The following is a 13,846-nucleotide window of genomic DNA, read 5'->3' as shown; positions in this document are numbered from 1 at the left end:
TCTCGTGTACACGATATCTCAAGAACACCTTGAGGGACTCTCCTCAAATTTGGCACAAATGTCCACTTGGGGTTAAGAATCTGGTGAATGAAGGTAAAAGATCTAGTTCACTGCGACCTCACAAAACATATTTTTATCATAACTCATGAATTCACGTAATTATGACATAATTTCCCACAAATGTCTAGTAAGATACAATGTTGAACTGATTACATTATACATTCAAAAGGTCAAAGGTCAACTTCACTATAACATCATAAGAATGTCAAAAACACTTATCTGGTGCCATAACTGGGGAACAGAAAGGGAGACACTGGGTCAGATAATGAACTGGTGACACTAATCAGCACAGTTTTAGCTCTTAAAACTGTGATGATTGTATAGATCTTCTATGCTGCCGAGGGGAAGATGTGTGTGAAGCATTCGTGCTTTCACAGACATGGATGTAAATTGTAAGTGCAACTTAACTGGTGTGCAGAGGCATACAACTATGAGGTTGTTTCAGTCGTCAGACCTTCCTAGGCTCTCAGACCTATGAACTTTCTTTGCTTAGTAAAGTTCATCAAAAGTATCAGAATTGTGAGAGAATTCTCTTTTCTGCGCCACTATAAAGATTGCCAAATAAATTGATATAAAGTCCCATTTCACAGACTTTACAGGCTTAACCAGGCCTTCAAAATACATTTAAGACCTAATAGTCTTCACGGTGCCGCATGATCAGTGAGTCTTAAACTTTTTCTGGCACCGAGATAAATAAGGAGGTCAGATACCAGAGCCAAAAGGCCTTTAATTGCATCAGCGACTCAGAGGTGAGGACGGTGGGACGAGTCCACTAATACAAAGTGTAACAAGTCAGCCAGTCAATGGCCATTATGTCTGTGTCAGACCTGAATGGTTAGCGTAATTGTTCCTAATGAAGTTCTGGATTAGAAGTGACACATCTGGCATCAACCATAATGGCTTGTTATGGATGGAAAATAAAAAACAAACTTTGACTCTGGGGATCTTGCCTCCATGTTCTCTCGGTTAACTTCCTGCTATATAGGAGTTGACCTGAAATTAAGAAAGAATGACCTTGATATTTGGTTGATAAAAACATTTTAAGTCATTAAAACATCTTAAAATGTAGTTTACATTCAGTGTAGTGAGGATTACCCATATTCCATATCCACAATTTCCCATATTCCACTATAATAATGCAGATATCTTAATGATGACAGGGTTATTTTGTGTGCCTGTGTGCAGGATGTGGTACAATATATGTTGCTACAAAGGCCCATTCACCATATTAATTTGAGATATATTAACATAGTATAAACTAGCATTCTGTAAGCTAATTTGGGAGTGAAAACACTTCTTTTGATTTTGGTATCAAAATAAGTGTCAACATTTCAAATTAGGCTCTTTAAAAAAATCCAGGATTTATTTTCTGCTAACTAAATGTGCTTAGATGTGCAATCAGCCTTCATCTTTTTGGTTTGAATGATAAAAGGTGTGTGAAAGCACACCATCTCTGTAAAAGGCAGAAATCAGGCTGCAACACAAATGTAAAGGGTAGAGCCCGGGGAAGAGCTATCTGGGGAGCACTCCAACACTCCAGGGAGAGGAAAAGAGGTTTGAAGCTGGTGCAGCATGAGATGTAGGCTGCAGAGCACGAGGTGAGATCCAGCAGAGTTGGCATGAAACAACAAGGTGATTGTAAAAAGTAGCTACAGGCGAAAAGACTATAAGGTCACCTTGGAGGAACTGGGAAGTTGAATCCCAGAGGATGATGTACTTGAGGCGGGCGGTACACGATGTTCTTCCTAGCCCATCAAACAAGCCATCTGCTGGGGCAAGGTGAGGGCACCTGGATGCTATCTCTGTACACCTGGTGAGAGCGCTCCATCATGCTACACATAAACATGTCAACATCCAATAGTTGCTTATGTCTATGTTAACATGCCAGCAGTAGTATGCTGAGAAATGGCCTTTTCTATTAACCAGCGAATACTTTTAACTATGGCAGTCAGCGTTAACATGCATTAATTTTTGCATGACAATCATGTTTTTAAGAGGCTGTACTGTGCTGAGTCTTAAAGCTAGAGTGATGATACTGGTATCATGTGAAACTAGAAGACCTGAGGAATCCAGCGGTCCCAACCATGTCATGGTACTTTATCAGGAAAGGGGCTCAAAAGTTAGCCCAAATTTTGGCAATGGAAAAATGGCATGGTCATTTCACAGGGGTCCTTTGACCTCTGACCTCATGACTTTGATTTAAAATGGGTTCAGTGGGTACCCATGAGTCTACCCTTTAGAGATAGGCCCACTTTATGCTAGTCCAATGCAGTAATCACAATTAACTACTGATATTCTGCGATAAATTGAAATATTTATTAAAGACATTTTTAACCTGGCTTTTTAAAAAAATAAATAATGTTCTAATCTACTAATTTATTGCAATTTGCCAGACATTTCTTACCAACTTGCCCATTGCTTTTTTCCCCATGTGAAAGAAAGCAAACCAATTTGCGCGGGATTTAAAAGTTTAAATAGTTGTGAAAGGCGTCTGAATGTAGCACAAGAAAAGTGATCCAGGTTTAACTCACAACTCATTTTATAATGTAGATTTTTTTTCATGGCTTCACACTGAATCAGCAAGAAATGGCACCTGCAATACCACCGCTCACATTCACTGACACCCTGCACATGTGAATGTATTCGTTAGTTTCAGCGGTATCCTGCCATGGACTGAACTGATGGACAAGTGGAAATTTGGACCAAAGTCAAACAAGAATTACCCTCTAAATAAATCTGCCAAGCCGTGGCAGTTCCCTTTCACAGCGAAAAGACAGGCATGCTGCAAGTGTGAGGTTGTGTGTTACAAATAGTGTCACAATCGATACACACTTGTGTGCTATCATTGGGATCGTGCACCTGCGATACAGCACAGTGATTACAGTCAACTGAGCCATCTCTCCCCTGTTACCCTCGGCTTCTCTTTTGTTCTCTCCAGCAATCTTCTTCCATTACAACAAGCTGTCCTTTTCTCTCTCCCTTCAGCCCCCTTTCTCTCTCTGTCTCTCTCCTGGAAAAATAAACAAGCTCTTGTTGAGCAGCCCCACTCATTAGCCCCATTGGCTGGACAGCTTTCTCATAAAGCAAGCTGGTGTTATGGCAACTCACACTTGACTGACTGTGCTGCACAGCTGTAGCGTAAAATAGGTTCAGTTGTAGCAAAGGCTAAAGAATTTAAACCAGGTAAATCTCAAAGAAAGCTAAAAACAAAGATGATAAAGAGTCGAGGGGGAAGCAAGAAAATTGTTGTCAGTCAGGAGTCTGTAAATTTGGCAGATTTATCTGAAGAAAAAAACATCATAAATACAAATCTTTCCTCACATCACTGATATTCTTCATTACACCAGCTGCCTATGAAATACTTCATTTATTGCATTTCTTTGTGAAGAAAGGACATATTGTGCTGTTTCACGCAGAGTCATCCATCCACCCAACCATGTACGCACACATGCACGCACATAAAAAAACCTTTCTCCCGCCCTGCGTTGTTGCATTCACTGCTGTTGCCGAGACAGGAAATGAAGGGAGCCGTATCACCCAGTAATAACACCATGTTAATGATGAAGCTCCGACCATGGACGGAGGGAGAGATGGAAACACAATGATTCAGAGAACACTCTCACAACCTGATCAATACACACCGGTGTGCTGCATCGACAACAAGAATAGAAAACAATCCCACTCTGTTTGTAGCCCACACATGCATTCATTTCTCATGTCAATCTGTCCTCCAATCGGCCATAATGAAACACGTGTGCTCGCTTTAGATGTGGAAACTGACATCAGGGGAACAGAAAAACTCTGGATTAAGTTGGAGTTCATTCATCTTTCAGCCAAGTACAGACATTTGAGAAGGATAATCTCACTGAGGTTGCTTTAATGCAAACGAGTATTAAAGAATCATGTGGGTGGTGAAAGTTTCGCCCAATTTTACTGAAAAGAAAATCAGATTTTGGGTTGTCAAAGTAACATTATCAGTGCGTGGGGATCTAATGTGACAGAATTTCCTAAAACCGTTTTGGCCTCAAATGTAAGATGTGTCGATTTCTTCATGTGTGTCTTCATTTAGGTAAATGGAAACCACTGGAAATCAAGCTTACAGAAAGTTAAAAAACATGCCACACTGCCACCACATGGACTGAGTCTCATATTACAACAATATAGCAAAGATAGATGGGGAAGTTGAGCACTCATACAACAACATTACATTGCTGTGTTCTCTGTGGAATAGATGAAGACAGCTGAACTACAGGAGCCAAATAAATGACATCACACTTACTCACAGAAAGATAACATAAAATATAGATGTTTAGTTTCCACATATGGGATTTATGCTGACATTTACAATGTTTACTGGGTGGTGCTGATATTCAATTAAGTTGTATTGCAGCTGTGAGGATCTTGACAGTTGCATCAGGGTGGACAGGAGTTTTTCTTTTTCATTCTTTTATTTTGTCCTTTTCAAGCCTTTGCAGCCATTTGAAACAGTGTAACTGTTCAATTGATTATTTAGGGTAGAAACATAATTTGCAAAGCACAGCAAGCCAGAGCATATTAGCCAGCAATAGATTTTAAAGTAGGCTAACCTTAGCTTCATGTTTACTAGTTCTTATCTTAACTTTAAATTGACATGCATAACCGTGGATGGATTACTGAACAGGCCTACAAGGCATGGGTAAAGGGGCCCCCATATCACTCACATTAACATGAATCAGCGAAGAAAACTCTCTAAATATCTCCAAAAATGGGCAGAACAATCATAAAGATATACAAAATTACAATAAAGAGACAAAATCACCTTAAAGAGGGCAGGATGCTGAATCTTATTACCTGTTTGACATATAATTTAAGTATTTGTTAAATATATTCACAGTGCATCTAACTTTTTATTGGTAAGGGGTTTGAGTGTAAAAATTCAGCTAAAATGGGACAAAAAAATTAGCTGAAATGTGACATTTCTTTTATAGTGTTTAAAGGTATTTTTGTCATTTAAAAAACATTAAAGATGGTGCAGCGAGTCCATGTTGTCCAGATTTACCCATCATTGTCACACACACACACACACAGGCACACACACACACACTTATATGCACGCACACACATCCATTAAAGATAATATGGCACCAAGGAAACAGTGCAGCAAAAGAACAGGAAAAGCATGGCAGAAAAGTTGGATAGTTTTTTCAATAAATAGTCACAGGCTACATTGATGATTAATTTAATTAATTATTTAATTGAACTGATAAATGGATTTAACCATTTAAAAAACAAAAAAACAAAAACATGACTGTCTCATTTTACCTTTTCAGCAGTCCCATTTTACTGAAAAAGAGTGAGATAGGGGTTCTTGATGTGTATGAATGTCCAAAGTTTCTAAAATATTGTACTTGGCACCATATTTTATTTATAGAAATATAGCAGAGAACAAGACCAAGATCTAAAAGTAACACTGAATGTAGACTTCAGACCTTTTAGGTGATATTCTTGGTAATCTATCAAAAAAAAAAATGCCCCAAATGACCTGATTTTATTTTAGTGAACGCTTGAAATTGGTGGGTCACTCAAGGACCCGGCTGACCCTGCATGAGGGCCCTGAGTCACAGGGGTGAGACCTCGGTCAACCATCACCGCGGCAGCTCTCGGTCTACCTCCTCTTTTTGAGATACAACACCGCCCTCCTGCGGCAGTAAGCGGACATTACAGCCGGCAAAGGACACACTTCTCTCGGTTGGGCTGGAGGACACAGCGGGTAGTAGAAAGTGCAGCTACCCGGCAGCAGTAAGTTGGACGCCGACAGCGAGCAGAATCGGTATTTCATTTCGATTATGAACCACATCTTTCTAACAGCCTGTGAGTTGTGGTATGCAGCCATCGTGGAAATTGGATGACACCTTGTTGCGGCTCGGTCTCACGGTGTTTGGGTGGTCAGTGGTGAAAGCCACATCCGTGTGTGCAGACGCGTTAACCGGCCATCTGCTGTCAGTGTGTGTGAGCAGTTTCACCTGCTGACACAGGGGATCTCAGCATGCCTCACAAGAGCAAAAAAGACAAGGTAAAGTAATGTTTTGATGCAAATTCACTGTATTCAATGTTAGCATCGTGAAATGTTTTTGTGTTTCATGTAGTTTTGTTGATTCCTCACTCTTTAGGAAACTAAACCTGGAAGATCCAAAAAGTCTGGAGGTAAAAATGGGCCTACTGACGACCAAGATGTGAGTGTTTTTCAACTTTTTATTATCTAGAGAGAACTTTTATTGGTTATGGCCTACTTTATAAATATGTACAAGACATAGCCTGATGTATTAGCATGTAGAAAAATACCACATTATACTACAATAAATGCCATAAGGCAAGGTCAGTGTGTAACTAAATATTGAGTTTTATTTGTTCTCATCAGAATGTTATATAGGTTTCACTACTGTTCATATCAGAAAGTAAGTTTATTTAGCCTAGTCTTTTTTGTTGTTTGTTTTAGTTTAGATTGGTGTCAAAATAAAGAAGCAACCTTAAAGGGGAATAATACTCATTTTTTAAATTTATACATTTTAGTCCGCTGGTACAAGACAGTTAAAAAATATTAGCATACACAAACAACACTCTCCCAAATCCAAAAACTCCAATGTTAAATCTCCAGTTTGTGATCCTTAGGAATCCTTAGGTTTATTTACAGTAACTTTGGGTAAACGCTGCCTCTACAAGTTTGTTTCTAGCTACCTAAAACTGGCCCACCAAAAAAAAAAAGCAATCAGTTTAAGTTTATGCTATATATTGAATATTTTTCACCACTTTCTCTCACAATTAAAAAGCCTTTTCCAACATGTCTTTGAAGCTGTTGTCTCAAAGCTGCTAGACTCCATTAATAAAATCAGTAGATCCAGTGAGCTGCTGGTTTACCACCACCTCAGTGGATTAGAGTGTAAGTTTGTAAAGTCAGGCAGAGCAAATATTTAAATGTAGTATACACTTTGACTGATACTGATTTTTTTTGGTGGCTGAACTATGTTTTGCTGTGGCCCGGTCCACAGCAAAACAACTGTTCAGCTCCAGACTTTATACTTGATGGCATCACAAATTTGAGACTTTCTTCTCTGGTTTCTGGATTTGAAGACAGCAGCTCATGTTCACAAATATTGAATGAAACTCTCCTAGGCCATGAAAATAACATATTAGTTATTTTTATTTTTAGTTCCTATTTTAGGTGTTGTTCCCCTTTAATAGCCTGAGGAGGTTCACTGACACATGCATTAAACACGTGCATACAAGGATATTACACAGATTTCTGTACACAAACTCTGAGTTTAACAAAAATCTTTATGCATATTTTATATGACCAGTTGTTTACAAATTAACTAAAAAATCACATTTCTCCCATTTGTGTTATGTTTACTCCTGAAATGAAAGGTGAAATTTCTCATGCGACATTTCAGCTTGATCTTGTGACTTTACTCTCTCTGAAAACGCTTTGCGTTCAACCCCCAGTTCTCCCCATCATGACCTACTCGGTGTGATACGCGCCATTGTGGCAGCTATTTTTGTCCGTATCATTCCTGGCGTGCATTGCTGATGTAGAGTACAGCGCTTTGAGATTGGAAGAGACCTGATTGATTGACTGCTGGTGCTGCTGTTTGTTCCCACTGACAGCTTTATCAGCTCCATCTGTACTCAATTATTCTGCGAACTGAGGTCCGTCACAAACTGTCAACAGATGCAGTACAGTACACCACCGACTGTGATCGGGTTGCATCGCTGAGAATCACCTGATCTGATTCGGAAAGGAACTTGACCCTTGACCACAACACCTTCGCTCCTTCTCCTCTCCTCTCCTTCTCCTCATTTGAACTCCACTGACACTTGAGTAAAGTGATTCCTGTGCCGTTTCCTTTGGGTGCAGGAACTACCTCGCCCTACCTTGCTCCAGTAACGGGAGCTCTTCCTCTGCGACTCTTGTTTCCGCAGGGCTCCAGTAAGAAAGTGCCTCCAGCAACTCAGGTGATGAGGGTGAAGCAGCCCGGGTCACACTCAGCTGTGAAGAGGGAGAAAAGGTTCAGCACTTCCTCTTTCCCCCTCAGCGCTAACAGAGAGCTGCAGAAACTGGCTGCACTGGCAGGTACGCCTCCCCCAACGTCTCCATCTTATTCAAACAAAACTCCACCACATCGTCCTCCTCTGTTATAACTCACCTTAGGGATCTCCTGATCAAGATTTTCTGCCCCTGAACCTGATCTGAGTTATGATATTTTTATTATATCTGCTGATACAGAGTCCCAACCCAATACTTGTTTTTTCCTGGATAATACGGCTGCACAGTACACACTTCAACTACTTTAAAGTTATTAAAATCAATCCAGTGTGTATGCTTGACAGTTTAATAGCTCTGCAATACAATACAAAAATGTCTGCATCCAAATAGTTCCTTAGGGTTTATTTTATTTTATTTTTACAAAAATAACAAAGCAAGCATAGTCAAATATTTTCAATGGCTCTTATCACATTTTCACTTAGTGCAGCATTGTTTCTGTTTTTTTCAACAAAATAACAAAGTCAAATATGTGTTGAGAAATTGTTCTCAGATCCAGTGTAGTATTGTAATAAAAGTACAGAACACTGTAAATTCATTTGTTCAACCTTTATTGAAATCTTGAGGAATCAATGAGGGCAAGCCCTCATTTTCAATGATGTCGAGAACACAGAAAACACAAAGAACAAACAACAACAGGTCCAGTATCACAAAAAACAGTTACATTCAAAAGCGGAGTAATAGGCAATCATAGCGTTAAACACAGTTCTGCTTCTTACAGCATTATAGTAAAATTAGTTTGCTAAAAACTAAGAATAAAAATTTCAATTCCACTTAAAACATTGTAGCAGCTTAAGTTGAAAATGAAAAAAATCAGCTTCTTCTTATTGGAGTTGCAGCATCACAATAAAACCTGAATATCTGTTGCAAATCGTGCTTAGCATTTATGACACGTGTGTGATCACGGGTGTAAACAGAATCGGGCGGGGCGCGGGTTCAAAATAACAAATAAATTAAATATGCGTTTGGAGCGCTGGGCAGCTCAGTTGGTTGCGCGCGCCCCATATTCAGAGGCTATGTGTCCTTGTTGCAGCAGCCACGTGTTCGAGTCCAACCGGCTGCCCTTTGCTGCATGTCATCCCCACTTTCTCTCACTCATTTCCTGTCATCTCTCTAGCTGTCCTATCAAATAAAGGCCACAAAAATATAACTTAAAAAAAACTCCAAAATCTTATAGCATTAATTAGGCCGATGCTGATACTTCCGATCTGACTGGGACATCCCTAACTGACAGATAAGCTTTTACTCCTGGGAAATGCTACATGACCTTTACCTAAGATTGCATGTTTGACCCATATGGATGAAGGGAATCATATTAACAATTCATAGCCTCGGTGGATCCTCATAACCGCCTTTTTAACCTTGAGGACTTTGCTCGCTACATAATTTATAACTAAACAGGCTGCCCATCAGCTTTATCTGTAATGCAAATGATGTGCAATCAGCTGCATCTCCAGCCGTACCTGGAGGGAAACAGATATTACCCCCGGCGGGCTCGCTCATGTAAGACAACTCTGACTCAGGCTGAATGAACTGTGCTGGAATCTGGGCCATCCAATAATAACTCAAAATCTAAACCTGAATCAACAAAAACTGTAAACTCTGGCTTGTCTTGTAGCATCTTGGGGTTCTGCACTTTAGCATAAGCTTATTTTGTAATACAGCCTGACTAAGCACCTTAAATAACTGTGAAGGGAGACTTGTTACTTTAGCTCTCTCACCGATCACTATAGTGAGCAAGCTGTTGTGTTTAAGTTTCTGATGTTGACTGATTGGTACGGATCACTCTGATGCCGAGTCTAAGACGAGACAGTGAGCTTGAGGTTTGAAACATTTCTATCAATCTTTCATGGCGTCTTTGTTTACACACGGCATTACAGGCAGGATCTGGTCTAAGTGGTTTCCTGTAAGCTATACCCAGCTATGCTTTGTTCTCATACCTGGATGAACCGGGTGACACTACAGAGAAACAATGAAGGTGTACAGCACCGAGGGTTTGCAGGTTTTAGGGAGACACGGTCACAGCTGACAGTGTGTGATAATCAATAAATGCTTTCAGCACCTTTTTTCACTTTTCTAACATATTTTAGTCCATATAATTAATTAATGAATTGAAAAATCAGCAGATTCATAGTGAATTGTCTTTATAGGGATCCCCCGGAGCCTTGAAAAGTCTTAGAGACATTTAATTAATTTGTCTAAGATTTGGCAGCCTTGACAGGTATTAAAATGTCTAAAATAAATCTTTTAGAAGTCTTAAAAATGCTTGGGATGTGGGAAGCAGGTTTTTATGTTTTTTTCTAACATTTCATTGTTAAATCTGAAAAAGAAATTTAAAGTTTGTTTTTTTTTTTTAAATAACAGAAGTTCAAATTTTACAGCATGGCTGAAACTGGCGCAAGGCAATGCATTCGCGGCCCTTGAATTGTGTTGTATTGTATTTTATTTTATGCAAAATTATTTCCATTTTAGTGTGTTGGGAATCAAGACAATTGCATACAAAGGGAGAAACACACAATCACCAAGTTATATTTTATATTACAATGAACCTTTAAGCAAAATGACCCTTAATTGATGCTGGTTCATGTTTTGTTTTGGTATTTTTTTAATTCAGTTGTGGTTATTGTAAAATTGGTGAATTTCATGCAATAGTATTTCATGCAATTTCATTTCAGTAGCGTTAAAAACAGCTTAAAAAGTCTTAAGTCTAACTTGCATTGCCTCTCTCCTTATATGATGCTTTAATGGTTATTCTTCTTAGTAAAATGCTTATTCTTCTGGTTGGACTAATTTGTTTTCAGTACTATTTCGCTGACTAGTACATGGAGAGTCGAATCAGGCCACAGACAGGAGAAATCGAATGGATTTTATTTGTATAAATGGACATCCTGTGCTGCAGGCTTTAAAGTTAGTTTTTGTGCTCTCTGTGTGTGTTTGTGTGTGTGTGAGGTAGAGAGAGAGAGAGAGAGAGTGAAAACACGTCTGTTACTGTCTGCAGGACAGGATCAAATGAAATGTCACAGATATCTCGAAAATGGATTGAATAGCAGACATTTTATTTCACGTTTTTGTCTTCAGTCGACAGAGTCTTACTTGCTGCTGTGGGCAGAGTGTTGTCAGTAGGCCAACAATGCATGTTTGATGAAGAAGAGTAAACAGTATGTTCCAAGTGTCAGTAAAACATTTATTGATGGGCTTGTGTTACAGTCGGCTGTTGGAAAAATGGCTGAGCCTGTGCTGCCATCCTCTGGCTGAAAATGGGAACTGTGATATTTCTTTGGCTAAATTCAGCCTTTATAGTGAAATATTGAAAATGTCTCTGTATTTTAATATAATATTATTGATAATATTTGAGTCAAGCTGTTTGCATATCACACTCTATTTAAAGACTAAGGCTGCAGTATTCTGTATGGTTCTTATTGTCAAAAAATCTATTGAGAAAACCAAAACCCAATATGTGTGCCTTGCAGGCTCCAGGGATGGTCCCCTTTTTCTGGGTTTGGAAGCCAATCTTCATACTTTGAAGTGTTCATATGCTTTTAAGTGGTAATGTAGAAACAACATGAACACTACAGAGAGGGTATGTTGTGTTTTCTTGCTCAGGGCACTTAAACAACAAAACTCCAGCAGCAGTAAATGTCGCGTTTGTTGGGGACTTTTTTCAGCTGCAGATTAACCATTTGAAACCTGGATCTACAGTACATTTCTAGTGCTGCATTGAGAGGCTCTTTACAATTATTTAATACGTTAAACCCTGAGCAAATTTGTTTTATTTCTTTCAAAAACATGACAAAAAAGCAAAGAGCAGCTTGGTGAAAAATGACCCACAAATTGCATGAAATTAGTAGATGTGGAAAGTTTTATTTTTTTAAAAAGCCAAGGAAAATGTCCTAAGATAAATTTACAAAGATCATAATATATTTGAATTTATTATTATTATTATTATTGATTATTATTATTATTATTATTATTATTATTATTATTATTATTATTACAATGTTTAAGCTGTTTTGAGCTCATTTCCCTCTTTTTTATTTTTTTAAAAACTTTTTGTTTTATATTTTGTTTTATTTTTTTATTTGTTTGCTAATTTTCATCTCATCTACTTGTACTTTTTACTAATTTCTTTTAGGTCGTGTCTTCTTAAGTTGCTCATTGCCTTCTTCTGTTTTTTAAGGAAATTACACCAGTTCGCTCAGGTTTCAAATGGTTAATACAAATTTGGTGCATTAGTGATTGTTCATGTTGTCTGCATAGTATGTTTGGGCCTGACTCAGATGTTTTTGGACAATAAAGGTATAGGGCACAGAGAATTAGCATATATCACACTGCACAGATAATACTTGCTTATTTTTTTGGTGGTTCTGGTGAATTTCAGCAGCGGCACACACTCCTACCCAGCCTGTCCTAACAGTAGGAAGTAAGTGGCAGCTTTCAGAAAATACCGGTGCCCGTTGTCCCATGGCTGTGGAATGTAATGGCACCTCACGGAGAGGCTTCGGCCCCTCAGTGAGAGAATGCCAAGTGAGAACTGTGTAGTGATACACTTGGCCTTCCTCTCCTTTATCTCTTCTTTCCTTTCCCTCCTCTCCCCCTCTCCTCCTCTCCTCTCCTCTCCCCTCCTCTCCTCTCCTCTCCTCTCCTCTCCTCCTCTCCTTTCCTTTCCTTTCCTTTCCTTTCCTTTCCTTTCCTCCTCCTCTCCTCTCCTCTCTCCTCTCCTTTCCTTTCCTTTCCTTTCCTTTCCTTTCCTTTCCTCTCCTCTCCTCTCCTATCCTCTCCTCTCCGTTCCTTTCCTTTCCTTTCCTCTCCCCTCCTCTCCTCTCCTCTCTTTTCCACTAGCATGTCGTGCTTCGTAACTGCTAGGACAGTAACATGGCACAAACCCATCCCTCTCATCTGTGGACTCTTAATTTATTAGTCATTTAATAATTGTCTGACATTGTTCATTGATGGAAAACAGCACGGCCCCTTTGTTATTAAATGACTGTGAAAATTGTGTTGAATCCCCACGGATGAAAAAAACAAAAAAGAAAACTCTGGTCGACCTTGTGATGCGAGTGTGGTTTCACTTCATGTGTCCTCAGATGAATCACATGAAGCGAGGCACAGCTACTTCATTATGTAAAGATGAAATGCAGATTATATGCATTTGTTGCCTTGGAGTTGGACTTATTTTGGTCTGCAGATTCTTGGAAAATGGGTTTGTCTAAATATGCATAACCTATGCAGTATCACTAATAGTGTTATATATACTGGGATATATATTTCGACAGATGTTCAAGTTACTAGATAAACTTTTAGACGGGTTGCAAATAACTGCTGGAAGCTGCAGCAGTTTCCTGCACTGTGTGCTGTGCATTTATTTTTCTGTCCTCTCACTTTCATTTCCTGTTTACAGCTAATTTTGCAAAGCACTTGTACGTCACTCAGAATAACATAATACAACAAATTCTGCCATTGCTCCAAATATTGTGTGAGTCATAAAGCCCTCTCACAAAATATATTATGTGAAGAGATCGAAGATGGTTGATTGGAGCTTTAGTTTGTATTGGACAGTAAAAAAAAAGAATTTGTCTTTTTAACTAGATCTAATTATTTGATTTATTTCATGCTCATGTTTTAGTATTCAGGATGACACTAACACACATCTACAAGGTCTTTCATCTTCTGTAGTCAGTAATCACACAGATTTCATCTGAATTTCCTCAG

At 38.9% G+C, this 13,846-nt stretch overlaps 1 protein-coding gene across 1 annotated transcript in view; it reads left to right on the top strand.

Annotated features, from left to right (window-relative positions):
• The first annotated feature begins 6,070 nt into the window (after nucleotides 1–6,070).
• LOC121954136 (serine/threonine-protein phosphatase 2A 56 kDa regulatory subunit gamma isoform) overlaps nucleotides 6,071–13,846 on the top strand; it is a 38,188-nt gene continuing 30,412 nt past the window's right edge. The window contains exons 1-3 of the mRNA XM_042501475.1: nucleotides 6,071–6,112; nucleotides 6,210–6,272; nucleotides 8,017–8,167. Of these exons, the coding sequence (XP_042357409.1) occupies nucleotides 6,086–6,112; nucleotides 6,210–6,272; nucleotides 8,017–8,167 (241 nt within the window). The 5' untranslated portion in view covers nucleotides 6,071–6,085. The remainder of the gene's footprint in view (nucleotides 6,113–6,209; nucleotides 6,273–8,016; nucleotides 8,168–13,846) is intronic.

This window comes from Plectropomus leopardus, chromosome 14 (genome assembly GCF_008729295.1).
Source record: "Plectropomus leopardus isolate mb chromosome 14, YSFRI_Pleo_2.0, whole genome shotgun sequence".
Lineage (NCBI taxonomy): Eukaryota > Metazoa > Chordata > Actinopteri > Perciformes > Serranidae > Plectropomus > Plectropomus leopardus.
Note: the sequence above shows the minus strand (reverse complement) of the source record. Positions and strands in the feature narration are given on the sequence as shown.